Source organism: Melospiza georgiana, chromosome 2 (genome assembly GCF_028018845.1).
Source record: "Melospiza georgiana isolate bMelGeo1 chromosome 2, bMelGeo1.pri, whole genome shotgun sequence".
Lineage (NCBI taxonomy): Eukaryota > Metazoa > Chordata > Aves > Passeriformes > Passerellidae > Melospiza > Melospiza georgiana.
Window position 1 is genome coordinate 39931218 of NC_080431.1, and position 18311 is coordinate 39949528.

Consider the following 18311-nt stretch of genomic DNA (forward strand, 5'->3'; position numbering starts at 1 on the left):
GCTACACCAAATTTTTAGATTCCAAAGGAGACAAAAGAAAATACGCTTATATATTTCTAAGCACTCATGCGGGTTTTTTAAAAGATTGAAATTCACTGGCAAAAAAATAAAATGATTTCCTCCTATAGGTTTTATCTACTTCTACTGGCTTGACAAAAACTGTGTACAACCCTGCTGCTTTGAAGGCAGCACAGAAATCTTTGCCTGTTGTTTCCACTTCCGTGCTAGACTCTAATGAAGCACAGAAGAAAAAACAGGTAAATTAAATATGCTTCTTTTTAAAATGGACCTAGGTTGGGAACTTGTAGCCTAGAGTACTATGTATATTCATCACAAGAACGTAGGTGAAACTTGTCGCAAGATTGAATTCACTATAATGTTTTTTTTCCCCCCACATATTACAAGAAAATTCAGCATTGTTTTGTTATTTTTCAGTGTATGTTCAGGCAGTGTAAGCAGGTTTAAAACTGTAGAAATTCAAAATCTGAAACACTTTTTCCTGGAATCAGAATCTACACGTTGAGGTATGAATTGTCTGTTGTGAGTGAAAGGGAGTATAGTTTAGTCACTGTTCTTTTCTCTTAAACTATTCTGGAACTGGCTTCTATTCTCAGTGCATTTTGTACCTGTGACCAAAATGGTTTCTTCAAGAGAACTGAGAATTTTATGACTGCATTTTGTTGTTTCTAAGCTATAGTTCTTCTGCACCCACTTTTATTTTTACATAGTGCTAGGCTTTCTCTTTTTTGCATATGTTAGAAGAGAAATGCAATAAAAATGTATTTGGACTTAAAAAGTCACTTAGTTATAGTTTAGCTTGCTTATAATTTTCAGGAGAGCACAACAAAGCTCCTTCTTCAGGTTTATTCTTATCATTTGGAGAAACTGAATACAGGACATTGTTTGCCTTACTGTTTTTTAACCACAAATTACGAATTACAGTACTAAGGTTACATCCAAATGTAAGTGTTGAAGTCAGTATAATTGTTAAAGATTTTGGTCAAGTACCACTAAATTTCTGTAATTTATGTCTAATGTCATTTGAACTAGCAGTTTGTAGCTGCACATGAATTTTGCCACTGGTCCAGAATTTATAGAAAGCAGTTCTGATTTTGAGATTTCATTTAATGTTTGTCCCCTAACACATGTTTTTAGAATTAGAGCCTTTACCTTTCAAGTTAAGATGCTAAATGCCTGTAAAATGGCAAAAAACTTGTAATAAAATTGTTGACTCATCATAGCAGTTGTAGAGGGCTTTTTGAGAGAAGACAATGAAGTTGTGCCTAAGCGATTGGCTCCTTTTTCACGTGATCTTGTGCTCCTTCCTGCCTTCAGAGATTTCTGTTACAATATAGCAATACTTGTGGAAAAACATTATTTTGTGGGACTGACTCCCTTCTTTTCCTCCTGTCTCCCTAGCTTTTTTTCACATTCATCCCATTATCTTACCTTCCCTTTCCCTTCAGAAAAATGATTGCACACTGTATTGAAAAACTAACATTTCATGCAGCAGAATTTGTCAGTATTTGGGAAGACATACAGAAATTTGACTGCTATTTCTTTTTCTATGCCTGCTGTGGATTTACAATATTTGTATAAGATATTCCACTTGCAATTGATCCCAGTTGATCATCTTCTGCCTCTCCTCTACTACTCCATGAAATATGTTGATATCAAAGCTCTTAAGGGTTTTCTACTGTCTAAGGCTTCTGTATCTGAGAACAAGAAGCAACAGCTTTCTTACAAGCACCATTAGTAGGCTCTGAGCACAGCAGGGGTGGCATCTCATCCTGCTTCTCATTTGGAGTGCAGTGTTGTCACTTACTAATAAGTTTCAGTTCATTTTGATTTGTCCATTGCCTGCTCAAGGTTCTGTGGTTGGCAGATGGAGTAGCTGTATTGTTCATTCCCAGTTAGAGTGCTCATACACAAGAGGTGCTTTTCTTTGGGTGACACTTCAAGTTTAGGGAAAGAAAAAGGGTTTTTTTACTTGTAAAAGTTCTGGAGACCGTGTTTTAATTGATGGGCTTGATTTACAATTGCTTTCAAAATAATTGTGCTCACGCATTTAAAACTTGCATGCTGTACCTCTTGAGGTAGTGTAATATGTTGCCTTTCAGCTTTCAGTGGAGTTGTGTGAGGTGTTACTTTATATGTGAGCTATAATAAAAGTCTTCCCAGCACAGATCTAACTAAAAAAGATAATTAGATCTTTCTTTAATTTGGTAATGTGTTATATTCTAAAACATAGTTGGAAACATCAGTACCTTGCATTTCCTGTTACTATTTTTTCACCTGTTATTGTAAGTTACTACTGTGTAGTTGTCAGGCATAGTATATTATTCTGGCATTAATGCTTCAAAGTCTAGAAACTTTCTGTAATCTTTTTATGCTTCTAGGAAGCACTGCGACTTCAACAAGATGTGAGGAAAAAGAAGCAAGAAATCTTGGAGAAGCACATTGAAACACAGAAGGTAAAATTCTGGTATTAAAGACAGTCACCAATTCAGTTACAAAATCTCAGTTCAGTTTAAAATATTTCAGAATTTGTAAGAATGAACAAAAAAAAAGTCTATAAAATAAACATTCTCTTAGAATGGCATTATCATACTATTTCAAGTTTATAGTTTTAATTTGACTTGTCCTATTAGTTCACTTAAATAAAACCCTACAAGCTTATTCAATTTATGTCAAATTTAATTGATATTGCCTAATTTGGGAGTGACATGGATATGTTTGGGAGAAGGGAAGGCCTAAGTTCTGTTTGACAAGAGCAGGAGAGAATGACGTAGAAAATGATGCATGACTGCACTTAGGCTTAGGAAGAGAAAAAAAGCCAGAGTGTCGTTTAAGTTGAATAAAATTTTGAAATAATTCAAGTGTTAAGTTAAGCAAATCTGTCCAAGTGAATTGGAAATATCAGATGTTCATTTGGAAATGAATCAGAGATTCAGACAAAGATTTCCATTTATACTAACTGTAAAAAGTTCTATGTGTTGATTTGTAGGTCAAAGCAAAAGAAATGCAGTATTTGTTTTTTCCATTAGTTATAATGACCACTGGAAAACAGGTCTGTATTAGTAGTTGCTGAGTAAAAAGACTTTTCTTTTTCTGAACTGGACAGATGCTGATTTCAAAGCTGGAGAAGAATAAAGCCATGAAGTCAGAAGACAAGGCAGAAATCATGAAAACACTGGAAATTTTGACTAATAGCATTACCAAGTTAAAGGATGAATTAAAAGGTGTATCACCAGGAGGAGGGCCTCCTTTAAAAAGCATGAAAACTAAAACTCAGGTACTCAAGTTTTGGTCAGCTTTTTAATAGATCAATTCACATGTTTGTTTCAGAAGAATAAAAATAAATAGTCCCATCAGCAGTTTTTAAAACCCAAACTGGTTTAGTTTTTAAGTTCTCTTTGAAGTGAGACTAATTTTGCCTTCTTATCAAAGGATCATAGTATAGTTAGGCAGCACAAATATCTTCTGGTCAGGCTTTATACACAAAACAAACTGTACTGGTATGTAATTTCCTGTGACTCTTTGTGTCACGGAAATTTGTTAATATGGTAATCTTTTAAGATTGAAGATTATACTGCTCAATTTTCATTTGATCTGGGTGCCCATATTTAGATTTTATCTGTGAGAAGTACTTTTCCCTTGGCTTGTTTTAGTTCATCTCATCACCATAACATCTTGAATTTTTATTGTATGTGTCTTTAGAAAAAATTCCATTAGCTTTGGCTTTGCTTGGTAGTCTAAAAGGTTTGACATCACAAAGCTCAGATGAAGTTTCACCTTGCCATGAAGGCTCCTAAGCTTGTTCTTTGTTTGTTTTTGGAGGTGGAAACCCAGTGTAATGAGCAGTATACCTGCAAAGTTACAGCTTTTTACTTAACAATTGTTTCCTTAGTACAGAATGTGAACTGTGGAACTAATAATTTACCATAACAATTTCTTAGATGCAGAAGGAATTACTAGATACTGAACTGGATTTATACAAGAAGATGCAAGCTGGGGAGGAAGTTACTGAATTAAGGCGAAAATATACAGAGCTGCAGCTGGAAGTATGTTTGTGTTTCTTTTGTAGCAATTAACTTCTAATCAAATATTTTCCTTTATGTTTATTGCATATTGTATCATGAACTGCTTTATCCAGAGTGCACTATTAAGTTGCATGTAGATGGAGACAGTTAGCAATAATGTTTTAAAAACACACTTTCTCTATTGCAGTGGAATTGAGAAATAGTATTGTCTCTAATTGCAATTGCTAATCTGTTTAAATTCTGTAACTATTTAGATGACATGATAGTTTATAGATTTGTGGGTATTAATGCTTTCTTGAGAATGTGGAGTGTTTTTAAATTGTTGCCTGAAGGTCGTTTTGTGTTTGACCCAGACAAGTTAAGAAATGCTGCCTAATCTTTTGTTCCTAAGTGTTAGCATCCTTTTAATGAGATTAAACAAAAAGCCCGAGATGCCAAAAATAATATTATTACAGTGTTGTTTTCAAGAGGAGAACTTAACAGAAGTTAAGAGAAGTGTTTGAAGAAGTATTCATTGTGTAAACACACAATTTTTTCTTCAAGTATTTAATTTGAAAAAAAAATTGAGATGGCTGTACAAAATTCTTTATATGTGTGTCTAGTTTTGAGACACTATAAATACTGTGAGTGGTATTTATAGTTACATTGCACTTTCTTGCAATATCTACTTGAAATCACTTGATAATCTTATTTCTTTTTGCTGTTAAGCAGGGCTGCTGTGTCACTTAAAACGCTCATGTCTTAATGAAGTTTGTGTATTACTGCACATGAATACAGTGCACATATGTGTGGCCAAGTTGCATTAAATCCTTTAAAACTAAGTTGTTATGCAGCTTTGGTAATTGTGAAAATAGTTTTGCTAATAAGTCAAGCCAATTGAATAGAGATGGTACAAAAGCTTATGTGAGTAATGCTGTATAAGTGTACTGAAAGCTTGTTTATAAATTCTGCATCTCATAAAACAAGTGAATTGAATGACATGTAGATTAGGAAAAGTGGGTACACGTTATGATAAAGTTACATCATAGCTGAGTGCACTAACCTTACTCTATCTCTAAGTCTGTTTGTAGTTTGAGTTAGGTAAAAAAGAGCTCTTTCAGGACAGTAATATTTAAATGAATTTTCTGAAGCCTTTAGCATATACCAAAAGAAGTAGATGGAGAAAAACAGGCTCATCAGTAATGCACACTTATGTTTCAGGGAACAGCATGAAATATATCCCTTGCCCAGATTACAAGAGGCATATGGGGTTTTTTTCCCTTGATGTTTGTTTGATTTTTAAGTATTCTTAAAAATTCTTCTAAAAACTTTTATTTACACATTATGCTCGTGGCTTTGACTCCCACAATACTTAATGTGTTGTTTCTTTGACTCATAACCTGTTTTTCTGTTCCAGGTGACCCTGACTTTACTGAAAGAAAATCCAAGTAGTTTACAGCTTGTTTGTTGAGTCAGCATGCCCTGAATTACTCACTTAAACATTTTAAAATGCTTAAAAACCCCAAACAAAGAACAAAACTTAGAAAACCCAAGCGCCTCAGGATTATGTTTATAAAAAACTAAAAAGCAAACTTGATACTATTGTAAAATTATCTGAATAATTTAATGAATCAAGCCATAAGAAAATTATCTCTTCATGGGTGGCAGCCCTGACATAGATTAAAGTAGTGCCATCACTGCTTGAGTTTGTAAACACTGTAGGATTTATTAAAAGTGTGGTGATTTCATTTAACATTTGATTCCTATGGCAGATGTATTTGGGTTCAAAAAGGTGTGTTTTCTTGCTGTAAACATTGAAATTAGATACCTGAAAGCGGTCTTTCAAAGCTTAAAGTAACTTTTTGAATTTATTTTTTTAAATGGCTGTCCCTGTCATTAGCCTTTTGATAGTTCTTGAAGAGCATATGCTAGTTCTTTAGAAGGGGTACACAGGTACTGTGGAAATGGAAATTTTTGAGTACCTAGAGCTAAGTGTTCATTGAATACTTTTTCCTTGGAGGTGCCCCTTTAGAAGCCTTTGTCTTGCATCTCACAGTCCTGTTGCCAAAAGCTCTTAAGCTGCAATAATTCTGGTCAGAATAAAGGTCTTGCTTAAACTTCAGAGACAAATGAATAAAATAAAGAGACTAATTAAGTAGCTAGACACCATAACAAGAAATTTTGATAATGAAATTTCAGTTATGCAGCAGTTGTTTTTTTCCTATGAGGAATTAATCTTCACAGATAAGGGCTCTTTTGATACCTGGTTCTTGTTTCCTATTTCCATCCTATTATTGGTCTGGTAATAATTGACCCTTAGATAATTAGCTTTTGAATGTTACTTAAATGTTCACCTTCTGTTATTTTCAGACCTGCAAACTGTTCTTTCCGGGGCTTTCTTAGGGATGTGTTTTTAGGAAACGTCAGTATATATGTGTTTGTTAATTCTGTCTAAACATGCAGAGTGTGAATTTTAACCCGTCGCTGTTACGTGTGCACACCGCAGGCTGCCAAGCGGGGCATTCTCTCCTCAGTGCGCGGCAGAGGGGTTCACGCCAGAGGCCGGGGCGCGGCGCGCAGCAGAGGCAGAGGGATCCGGGGCCGCGGCAGGGGCAGGGGCGTTCCTGTGCACGCCGTGGTGGATCATCGGCCCCGGGCGCTGGAGATCTCCGCCTTCACCGAGAGCGACAGGGAGGATCTTCTGCCGCATTTTGCGGTATGTCACAACTGCGCTCTTTTCTTTCTCCTTTGGATAACGTCTTTCCATTGAATCGCTTGTTTTCACCTGATTCACTTCATCTGCAACTATTGTCTAGGAATGAATCTTTAGCATGATATGCAGAGGAAGCAGTAGGAAAAGGTAAAACAGGAAAAATACACGATTGCTTCAACTAGTTATAGCTCTAATCACATAGCATTTACAAGGCTTTTTTTTCTTACAAAGACAAATGGCTTGCAATATTTATTTACATTTATTTACAAATGTAAATTTTTTACATTTTTTTACGTACAAAAAGATAAAATAATTGAAGGGATGGTGAGAACAAAGATTTGTTGGCACACTTTCAGTACCTGAAGTCAGTCTGTCTTTGTTGAAGTACCTTAACAGGTGCTTAACAGAAATTTTCTTCAAACGTTTTCCATACCTTTGCCCAAATTTCTGAGTTTGAGTCAGAGTAAAAATTGTGTACATCTTGAAAAGGCATCGAAACATTTCTGTCTGATCATATACTTGAGCTTAAGAAGTCAGATATTTTCCTACTTTTTTTTCTATTTTCAGTCTAAAAAATGATAAATTGGCATACTTAATTTTTTAGCAAATTTTTGTTTGCAAATGTAATAGTGAAAACTCAACATAAATTTATAAAACCACTTCTCCTCCAATTGAAAAAAAGAGTACAACAAAAGCAAATTTGTTTATTTTGTGGAATAAATGCTAAGAATATCATGTGAATCTCCATCTGTGCAACCCTCTTTATTTGTTTGGGGTTTTTTCCCCAGCATTCAATTGCAGTGGTCCTTTCTGAAGGGAGAAGTCTAGGAGCCAGTTAGTCCCTAAATTCTACTCCAGTCAGTGTACTTAATATTTCTTGTCAGGCAGTCATGCAAGAAGCTTTGAAAAAAAAAATCAAACAAGGACCTGTTTCTCTTTGTATAGGAACCTTATTGTCTTTAACAAGCAAAAATATTAATCAAAAAGAATCTTAGTAACATGAACAAAGACAAATCCATTCAGTGTTAGTAGGATAACTGAGAAAAAAAATTAATTACTCAGTTTTGCAGGTTGCTAGTTTGATGTTTTAAACTTGCTTAAAATTCCATTGGAATGCTCTGAGCTATATTGCTGATTTTGTGATGTGAAACCACAATCCTCTGCACGTCAGCAGTGCAGTCCACTTGCACAGATGTGTTTTTTTGTTGGTCTTTGCAGCTTACAGTGAGGGCAGTATCAAAGTTAGCAGTACCATTGTGACCATTAATAGCTAAGTCATTTTATTAAGATGATGAAATACAGTAAAGTTTTCAAACTTTTTCTGCAGCTCCTGTAGAAATATTTCTGTGGAATAATTTCATAATAGACTTATGTAATCATTTCAAGATCCCATCTTTCTAATCAGAAGAGAAATACCATAGCAGAGCAGCCTGTTTCTATAATATTTTTACCTCATACCTATAGGAATTGGGAAATCCAGAGACAAGAGCACTTTGATGGTTTAGAATTGCAAGTACGAGTTACTCTATTCTTGTCTAGGACTAGTACTCTGGCATTTAGACTGAAGTGTACACTGCTCTAGTTTTCTACATTTTTTTAAATGACATTTTATTTAGGACTGCATTTTTAGGGGTGGGAGAACTATTTTACTAAACTTTTTTTTGTTGTTTATTTCTCAAAAGCAATATGGTGAAATTGAAGATTGCCAGATAGATGACTCTTCTCTCCATGCGGTGATTACTTTTAAAACAAGAGCAGAAGCTGAAGCTGTGAGTATAGTCTTTCTTGATAGTACACTGCAGCATTCAGATACTTTCTGTTTATGTTACACTTCTGTATTTGATTAAATCTAATGCTGTTAACTATTTTAAAACTATTGACGCAAAAGTGTAAATTAAACACAAATGTCAGAACTTACGGCACTGAAATACTTAAGAAATTAAGTTTATAGCTAAGCAAGGTGCAGGATGTAAGAGGGAAATCAAGAGAAACACTTAGGAATTTATATTTAGATGTCTTGGTTTATCTTCATTTAATTGCCAGGTTTTTTCACCTGAAGACTTGGTACCCTCATAGTCTACCTGTAATTTTCAGTGACATCCTGCAGAGTCAACCTATATATTTATTTGGGGATCAGTTTGGTTTACCTTTGTCTAAAAACCTCTGGTTCTGTAAATGGGATTTGATCTGATATTTTTTCCCCCCTTTTAGTGTATTTTTAGAAATTTATGGAATTACAGAAGCATAGGTTGGCAGAAGTAACTTTTAGAAACTAAAATCTAGAGTTGACTTAGATTATAATTTGCTATCATTACATTTGGACCATTAGAACTTTATACATTTGGCTCAGCAGGACTCCTGCGTTACTTGGTCCATGGTATAGGCATATAATATAGGTATATTATGTGATCCTGAACAAATTAATGAACATATTTGTTCTACAAAAGCTTTTTTTCCTTCAAAATCCTTGTGTCATTGTTGGGATGGAGTAATCCTGAAAATAGTAGGGACTACAGCAAGAGTGAATTCATATTTGCAGTGTTGCTGTATGAAAAGATTTCAGTTTATGTTTATATTTTGTACAAATTTTATCTTGTGGAGTTTACCTGAACACAGTTTTCATACCTGGCCAGACTATTCTCTTTTCATCTTGAGACACCAGTGAGGTGATTGACAGAAAAAACTGCTATTTACAATGCACATTAACCACTGGGGACAATAGCTTTGAACGCTCAGAGTATCATTTATGGTTAGATATTTTGATATCCCTGTGCCAAAGATGTTTTAGAAAAACACAGAATTAGTTTTGTTTGTGAAACTCTTAGCTATAGAAATGATGAGCACTAACTGTATGGAGATAGTATTTATATAAAAAAGGAGGTACAATTAATGGTACATGGTGGATACTGACTGATAGAGGAAAGCTAGTATTGTACAGCTGTATTGAAGGAACACAGTTCAACAGTGAACAAAAGTTCTGTTCAAAGATGAAAGCTACTGTAATTAGTATATTCATACATGAATTGAATTAAACTTGGGATTTTAGTTCTGGTGCTTCCTGGTATTGGGTACTTCCTTTTGCAGTTTCATATTCTTTGATATTGTAGTTTACATAAGAAATACTCTTAAGTGTGGAGAGAAAATTCTGCTTCCCTGAAAATAAAAATAGGTCACCTAGAACAATAATCTGTTTTTGTGGACTATCCCAATAAAGTCTTTACTTCTCCCAGATGAAGTATGATTCAGTGCAAGGATCAGGATCAGGATTCATGATCCGTGTTTGAGATGTCCATGTTTTAGTGAGCATTAAAACATTTAACTGTCAACTTTGTGTTTGATTATACTTTGTGTCTAATTTCACCTTCATTTTTAAAGGAAGATTTTATGAAGACTAGATTCAATCAAATCTAGGAAAATTTGTATTTTTTTTAAGATTTTCTTACATATTCAATGTATTTCCATTGGAATATCTGTGTTTACAACTAAAGCATTAAGGCTGGTAATTTGGGAATTTGTAGAAGGTAATCATTAAAAACATCTGCTGAGGCAGATTGTGAAGTAAATGCACCTAATATTTTACCTTCTTAAATGAAAATAGACCTAGACTTTATGATCATGTATGTTATAGCCTAGAAGGAAGAGGAAGATTCCCTGTTGTAAAACGTTGCATTTTTATGTAGTAGTAATTTCTTCCAAAGATTACAAGTTGTTTTTGGACCTAAATGTCTGTTATAAGTACTTTTAAAAATTCTAGTTGTGTGACATTGTGATGAGACCATGGACAAAAAGCTCCTGAGCTGCATTTTAATAAGCATAGAATCTTTTAAATTTATCATAAATTTATATGTACAGATTTAAAATTTATACCTGGGGACTTTAATATCACACAATTCATGTTCAGATGTCATTGAACATGTAATTGTTTCTACATTTCACATTATGCTGTACTTTCAGATTGTACTATAAATCTTTTGTGACCATGACGGTTATTTTGGAATGTTGCTAACACTGATTTATGCTCATTCATGTTACTTTAATTTGAACATACTATTTCTAAAGCAGACACTTAATGCAGCTGGTGCTTAGAAAGACATGAATATCCCATAAGTTAAAAATTTTTACATTTCAATTACAACAGCTTTACATGAACGTTTTCCAGTAGATTAAATTGTAATCACAGAGGGGCTTTTTTTCAGTTGTTTGGTTGTTGGGTTCTTAAAAATACGTTAAATCATTTGTAGGAATGTCTTACTTCTTCCAGTAGGTTATGCATTAACAGTTTTGTGTCTGTCTTTGAAAGGTGAGGAACCCAGCAAAATAATACTTAAAAACCAGGAAGGTGTTGGTTCAGTATGTTACCTGCATTACGAAATGATTTATGGTTTTCCAAGCTTATTTTCTTCTGAATGTATTTTCATCATTTTCCTCAAAGGATGTATGAATTGCATGTGCAGTGAATCAAGTTGTTTCATTTAACCTAGTAACAGTACTTCAGTATGAACATATTGCAACTTAGACTTTCTTTTGTAGTCATGTGTAACTAAGATAGTTAAACTTGTTTTAGGCTGCAATTCATGGATCTCGTTTCAAAGGACAAGAGCTAAAGTTGGCATGGAACAAGCCTGTTGCTAGTATGTCAGCTGTTGAAACAGAAGAAGCTGAACCTGATGAAGAAGAAGTAAGCTTGCTTTTTCTTTATTTTTTATTTTAATTTTTCTTTTTTAAGATGAAATAATACAGCTTTTTCAAAACTAAAATTTATCTGTGGATTGATACTTGTATTTTTTAATCTAACTCACATTTTGATATCTGAAAGTAGATTCCTGTATATTTCTTGGGGTTTAGGGTGTTGGAAGTCTAGATACTTTGCTTGTGCTTGCAGAAATATTTAATTTCTTACATAACAAAAAACTTTAGAGGATATAGCTAGAAAATGGAAGGCGCAAGTTTGAACTTGCATGAGATTGATGATTTTGTCCAAAACATGGATTTGTGCCTTCTGCTTTTGGCACTAATTTCTTAGAGGATCATATTTTAGACTCTAATTTCACTTTATGGATATGGCTCAGAGGATACAGGTGAAGGAGTAATTCAGAGCATTTTTTGACTTCACTGAAAGTGAAGTGATCTGAAGTACCTTTGCTGAGTGTTAATGTTCATCATGATCCATAAGAGATACTAAAGCCTTGTCCAGATAATCCTAATTGATTAATGTAGGAATAGTGGGGCAATATGTATTGATGCAGTCTAACTCATTACACTCAAAATACCTATGTTTGTGAATTCAGAAAAATAAATGTCACCTGGGTATAAAGTCAAGCAATCTTTTTCCAAATTTATTTACTGTCAGTTAACTGTATCCACATAATTGGTACAGAAAAGTTGAAGTGGAAGTGCACTTTCACTTACTTGATGACAATATTTTGTCCGCATCTTTTTCCTGTGGCCTTTTGGTGGATCTACCTTAGAAGCAGCTTCACAAGTTTGCTTTGATACAACCAAATTTGGTTAGTTTTCTTACATTGGTGGTGTTCATTTTCTGGTTTTTTCCCAAAGAAAGCCACTTTGTCTGCTGGCTTCCTGTCTCCAAAAATGCCAGTTTGTTTTTTGTGTGCCAGTTGAAGATAGATGCATTTGTGCGCTCCAGTTTACTGAGTGCTACTTTCCTCATGTACACAAACCTTAAGCGTTGTCAGATGGTCATGAGCTGTGAGTGAACAAGAGACTATATTATGGAATCTTCAGAGCATTGTAGGTATTTTGTCACATCTCCTTCAGGGAAGTACTGCCTTGGAAGATCAACAGCAGTGTGTTGATGCAAGGAGTCTGCATTTTTGAGAGGTCTCTTTTAGTAGCCACTTCACTGAGACTTTTTTTGTAGTGAAGGAAGGGCATGCAGGGATAGGCAAACATTTCAGCAGAGTAAAGGAAGGAATGTACAGATTCATTGGTAGGTGAACTACAGAGAGATCTGTCTTTTAACTCCCTTAGCTAATTATTCTTGTGGAAAATACCTAGGAGTTGAACTTGGATGAAAACCCTTAGCTCTTCATGGGTTTTGTCTGCTTGCTACTTACTTAATTTGTTTTATAGCAGCAGTTGTAAGCACATGAAAAAGTTTTTCTTCAGTCTTTTGGACTTGAGCACTTTAGAAAATCCCTGGTGATTAGGCAGCTAATTATAAAAGCATCTGGTATTCCTAGATGCCTTATGTTCTACACCTGGGTGCCTAACAAAAAAGTTGACTCTGCTGAGTCAACAGTTGACTCCTAAGAAGAGTATAAAATGTGTAAGTAGAGATAAACTTTTAATCGTCAGCGGTTTGCAGTTGAGGGACCTCTTGAGTCAGAGATATGATGTCCTCGTAGTTAAAAGGCCTTGACATGTGTTTATTTTATTAATTTAGCTGGTTTCTTTAGAATCTGAGTATCATCTGTAATGTCCTGTATTAAGAAATGCGAGTGTTCAACTATGTCTACCCTGAATAAATATTGTTCTATTGGATCTGCCACCTACATGTTCTCTCTTCACTTCATGATACTTAACATGCAGAGGGACACTGTCATAGTTCCCCTCAGTTACTATATCTCCCTGTAGTTGTTCCCCTCTATGGAAGCCTGGCTTTTTGATCATCTGTACTACACTCATTCTTGTGCTCTGTAGAGTTCTGCACTGTGCACTGCCCAGGACTACTCCTCTTTGACTGTTGCAGTGTTGTATTTTAGCTCACTGAACATCGGGGAATACCGGGAAAGAATCTAAGTCCTCAGAAAGCTTCTGTGTTTTAGTCAGGGTCAGACTATGCAGGCATACATTGATAGACAGGTAAGGAGTTAACAGAGCTCCTTTTGAAACTGTGCTTTCCATATGCAAGACTAATGAAGATAGTAGTTTCTCTCTCAGAAGACTTCATAATTTTTCAAATCAACCTTCACACCTCTTGCTAAATTTGGAAATACTGTAGCAAAAAACCTACCATTCCTTAGACACAAAGAATAAATAAGAACACAGCAACTGTCTAACAGCTGGGCAGTTTTGCTAGGGAAAGACATCCTTGTGTTTTATTCCTTTCTTTAGCAATAGCAGAGTTTGCTGTGTTAGGGGGTGATGGTCAAAAAATTTCCAAGACAGGATAGTTTAAATACACCTTTATGTCTATATGTAGATAGAAATTAAATCAACTTACATTCAAAGGCTTTGAAGTCTGTCAAGTTACTATCTTACGGAACAGAATTGAGAATATACTAATACAGTGTGTCTGAATTTCTCTGAATACCTGTCTCCCTGCCTAGTTTAAATTTTTATATTGATTTCAATCTTGATTAAGCTGTCAAAATAAAAAAATTCCAGATTCAGCCTTTTTGATATTGTGGAACATGTGCATTTAAGCTCTTGGATGAAAACAGATGTAGATACTGTGAACATGCAAAAAAAACATTAGTTTTCACTATAGCATATTAAGTTTCATGGGAATATAGCAGCTTGGACATGAATGATATGCTGAAGAATCAGAAGAGCTGTTTAAGGATGAGGTGCATGTGTCATGGTCATCTTGAAGTCTATTGAAAAAGGTTTCATTTGCCATTTAGTAATATATCTACATAAGACATATATATCAGTGTACTTTATTGAAAGCATTAATGTTTACCTATTCACAACCAAATTTTCTTCTGTATTAAAGTGCAAGTGCCAGAGGTTCGTATTTTGCCTTTTGATTTTTAACATTTTTTGATATAATGGTTATCACATTTTTCTCTTGAAGTTTCAGGAAGAATCTTTGGTGGATGACTCACTGCTTCAAGATGATGATGAAGAGGAAGAGGAGAATGAATCTCGTTCATGGAGAAGATGATTCAACTGATCAACGACAATGCTAGAGCTGCGCCTGTGTTGCATTAGTATTACCTAATGTACTTCTGCATCTTTGTATTAAAAGGGGTTTTGTGATGAAGTTGGATTCAGATATAGATTAAAAAGCAGCTGGTCGGTTATACATTTTGAGAGATTGATGTTTGAGTTACATTTCTGTAAATGATTGCTAAAGACATCATACTAGGAACATATGCAATGTTTTTATTACATAGTTCTACAGAAAGTTACAGAATTCTTTGGATTCTTTGTAATTTACTGAATTGGTCAAACACAAATGACCAGAAGTTGTTATAACATAGATAATTTTTGTTCTATTCCAGATACGGAATGAAAATTTGCATTTAAAATCTTTGTGAATGTTTTCAGAAATGAATAGATAACAGTACTAAACTGAAGTCTCTAAAGTTATGTATTCATAATATTGCATAGTAGTATGCTTAGGCTTTACTATGTACTAGCCTTTTGTTGGATTTGTGTACGTATTTTACCTATGGGTTTTAATGATAAAGTGTATGACTGCTTTGCATATAAGTCCTTATGACTTTAAGATGTTAAAAAAATAAAGAAATGGAATGGTCTTAAAAAAAAAAAAGAAAAAGAAAAAAAAAAAGCAATAACCAAAAAAGCTAAGGCAATGGTCCTTCATGATGAAAAAAAAAAAAAAAAAAAAAGAAAAAAAAGAGAAAAGACCATTCCAGATGGCAACCCCCACCCCCATGTTCACAAAAGGAGCTTGAATCACTATCACTTACACTAAAATAATAGTGAATGTATGAAACCAATCTCAATCGTGTTTTATCTACATTAACCCATGGTGTACTCTTCATAAAAACTTTTGGATGTTCTGAAGTTGAAGTGATGCAAGTCAAATCTTAAATAGAATAGTACCCTCAACAATAAGGAATTTTTTTTATATATCTTGCACTGGGCAACTCTAGAAGAAAGTTTGATGCCACAAAAATTACACGCAGTACTGAAATACAATTTAGAAGAATATGTGAGGAGAATCTCAGTACCTAGTAGGTAATAATCTAAACATTTGGGTACACAACTTATGCATTTTTTTATATTCTTGTGTTTTTAGGATTACTTTTTTTCATTTCAAATGAAGCACATGGAAAATCCTGTGTTCACACTATAGCACATATTCACCATTCAAAAATAGGTGAAACGTTAGTGTACTCTACAGAAAGTCTTCATTGGCTCTTTCTAGCTGGTCTTTCTGGTATATGAGGTCTGAAGTTGCTTCTTAGGAAGAGGAACTGCCTCCTCTTTTGCAAGTAAAGGACTTCTCAGGAAGACTTGGTCTTATTTCTACTTAGTGGCGTTTTACTGGACTGGTTTCAAAAGGAAACCCATGTTAAGTATTAAATTCTTGGGTTTTGTTTTTTTTTCTGAAGGGAGTGGGTGTGGTGTTGTTTTGATTTAATCTTTTCCCCCTCGTTAATTCATTAACGAGTGCATCATAATACCACTGTCTTACTTATCAGATAGATGGATATGAGCCTGTACCATCATTCACTTCAGTGTTGGACTCGATGATCCTTGTGAGTCCCTTCCAACTTGGAATATTTTGTGATTTTGTGGTAGTACTTCAGTTAATAGGGTGTTTTCTTTAGTCCATGTTTTTGTCTTTTGCTGGAAAGAGGGGTAGAATGGGTATTAGTCATGTCCTTCTTTTTTTTTTTTTTTTTTTTTTTTTTTCAATTCCAAAGTAGAATGGAGGAAAGTAGATGTAGTAGCATTCTAGAGACAAGAGCTCCAGCTGTAGAATTTTTGTTTGTGCTTTTCAGTTATTTGAAGGGATTTCAAGAACTGGATCCTGGGTTTTTTTTGTTGAGCTTTTTGTTTGATTTTCCCCTCTGTCCTGATGTGTATGCATATCTTGTTGCAAAAAACATGCACTTAAATTTTTGTACAGTCCTAGTTTCACATTGAAATGTCACAATTGACTGCCGTGCTTGTTACACTAAGTTCTAAATTTTGCCGTAAGGAATTGTATTTGGGATATTGATTTCCTTTTACACTGAATTTCAGGCAAAATAAAATATTTTAAGGAAGTTTTTATCCAGTGCTCTGAATGAGCTGTTCTAATTCACTGAATTAAGTGCAAGCTTTCCTACTTATTTAATTAATTTAGTACATTTGGAGGGGGCCAAATTGACAATCCACAATGTGGAGATTTTTTTGTGTGTTGTCTTACAGAGCAGGTACAGCACAGTGAAACACTGTCCATGCTCCATAAAGTGTTTGTATGGCATGCTTTGTTGTTCAGACCTGCCTTTTCACTGCAGTCACTCAACACAAGCTACCACCAACTATAAGTGTGTTTACTACACAGGTGCTTCTTACAAATCACCTGAAGTTGCTGTATCTTATAATTTGAAAACTTGGGTTCCAATTTTGCCTGCTTGTTTTGAATTCAGCCTAGTAATGCATCCATCCAAGATTCATTTCACTGAAACTTTACACCCTGCAAAGGAGGAAACTTTTTAAAATTCTTTTTATCACCTTCCTTCTGCAAACTTTCTACTGCTGTGTATTTTGTTCCCTGCTGTTACCTTGTGACATTCTGAGTGGTTGAAAAACACCTGGATCAGAATGGCTTGGCTTATTCTCATTTTAAAACCAACCCCAGTCAAAACCAATCTGTGGCTGTGTGACATTCAGTATAAGAATACTGTGTCCCAGTTACAGTCTGAATGAATTCTATACAGATTTCTATCACTGTCAAATTATTTTCTTAATTTGATTTCTTGTTGGCTTGCTCTGTCTTCCTTGACTAGCCCTGCTCTTCCCTCCATCTTTTTGCTGCTACCTTAGCCAATGCTTGTCTCTTCAGTTCAGTCAGATCCTTATTAACATAGCTTATAGTGAAATCTTTTGTCACCTGGAGCAGCATCCTTGTTTCAGTCAACAAACCAAACATCCTGCTGGCTTGGTTTTCCTCAATACAGCTTTTCAAAATTTCCATGGAATAAAAGATAACATTTAAGAAGGTATGTGATTTTCCACTTGGATGCTAAAGGACTTAGGTAAGATGTGAGCTGACATGCAGTTCAATGGCAATATTGTTTAAAACTAGATTTGGTTGAACTACAAAACATTTGAAGTAAAGAGAATCAGTAATTCAGACTATATTACAATCTCTACAGAACAGTAGATTAACAAGAATAAATCTTTGAAACAATATTTATGACCAGAACTGTTCATATTTTTCCTTCTCTTAAGACCAGTCATGCACTACAGTTGTACAAACACACGAAGTAATATAAAGGGGTAGAAACCTTCAATGAAACACCTCATTGACTAATTCAAATTTCCTTTTTATTTTATGTTGCAAATATTGAAGATATAGTCAGATTTAATCCTGTATTACTTATATTTATTACAACTAAGACAGTAAGTTACAATGAAAAAAATTAGAGCAACTGGAACAAATAACAGAAACTTGAGGGGTTTCTGGGAAAACAAGTGATATTTGAAAAAAATTTTATTATTCATTCCAGTGGTCTGACTGGAGCTGTATCTTACTGTATTGGTGTTACAGCACTTGATTACTTTCAAATGAACCTGTTAAGTCAGACAAAGTAAAAGTTCTTGATCAAGATAAAAGAAGAAAACTTCATCTTTCTATAATGAGCAAATATGTCTGTAAACTTATCCTTGGGGCAGATGAACCTTTAGTTTTTGTGGACTCTGTA

At 34.5% G+C, this 18311-nt stretch overlaps 1 protein-coding gene across 3 annotated transcripts in view; it reads left to right on the forward strand.

Annotated features, from left to right (window-relative positions):
• RBM26 (RNA binding motif protein 26) overlaps positions 1-15322 on the forward strand; it is a 46749-nt gene extending 31427 nt beyond the window's left edge. For 2 of the 3 annotated variants that reach the window (XM_058044907.1, XM_058044908.1), the window contains exons 15-22: positions 129-257; positions 2400-2474; positions 3125-3295; positions 3960-4064; positions 6529-6738; positions 8418-8504; positions 11300-11413; positions 14498-15322. In XM_058044907.1, the coding sequence (XP_057900890.1) occupies positions 129-257; positions 2400-2474; positions 3125-3295; positions 3960-4064; positions 6529-6738; positions 8418-8504; positions 11300-11413; positions 14498-14587 (981 nt within the window). In that variant the 3' untranslated portion in view covers positions 14588-15322. The remainder of the gene's footprint in view (positions 1-128; positions 258-2399; positions 2475-3124; positions 3296-3959; positions 4065-6528; positions 6739-8417; positions 8505-11299; positions 11414-14497) is intronic. The other variant, XM_058044909.1, reaches the window with a different exon arrangement.
• Positions 15323-18311: the final 2989 nt, after the last annotated feature.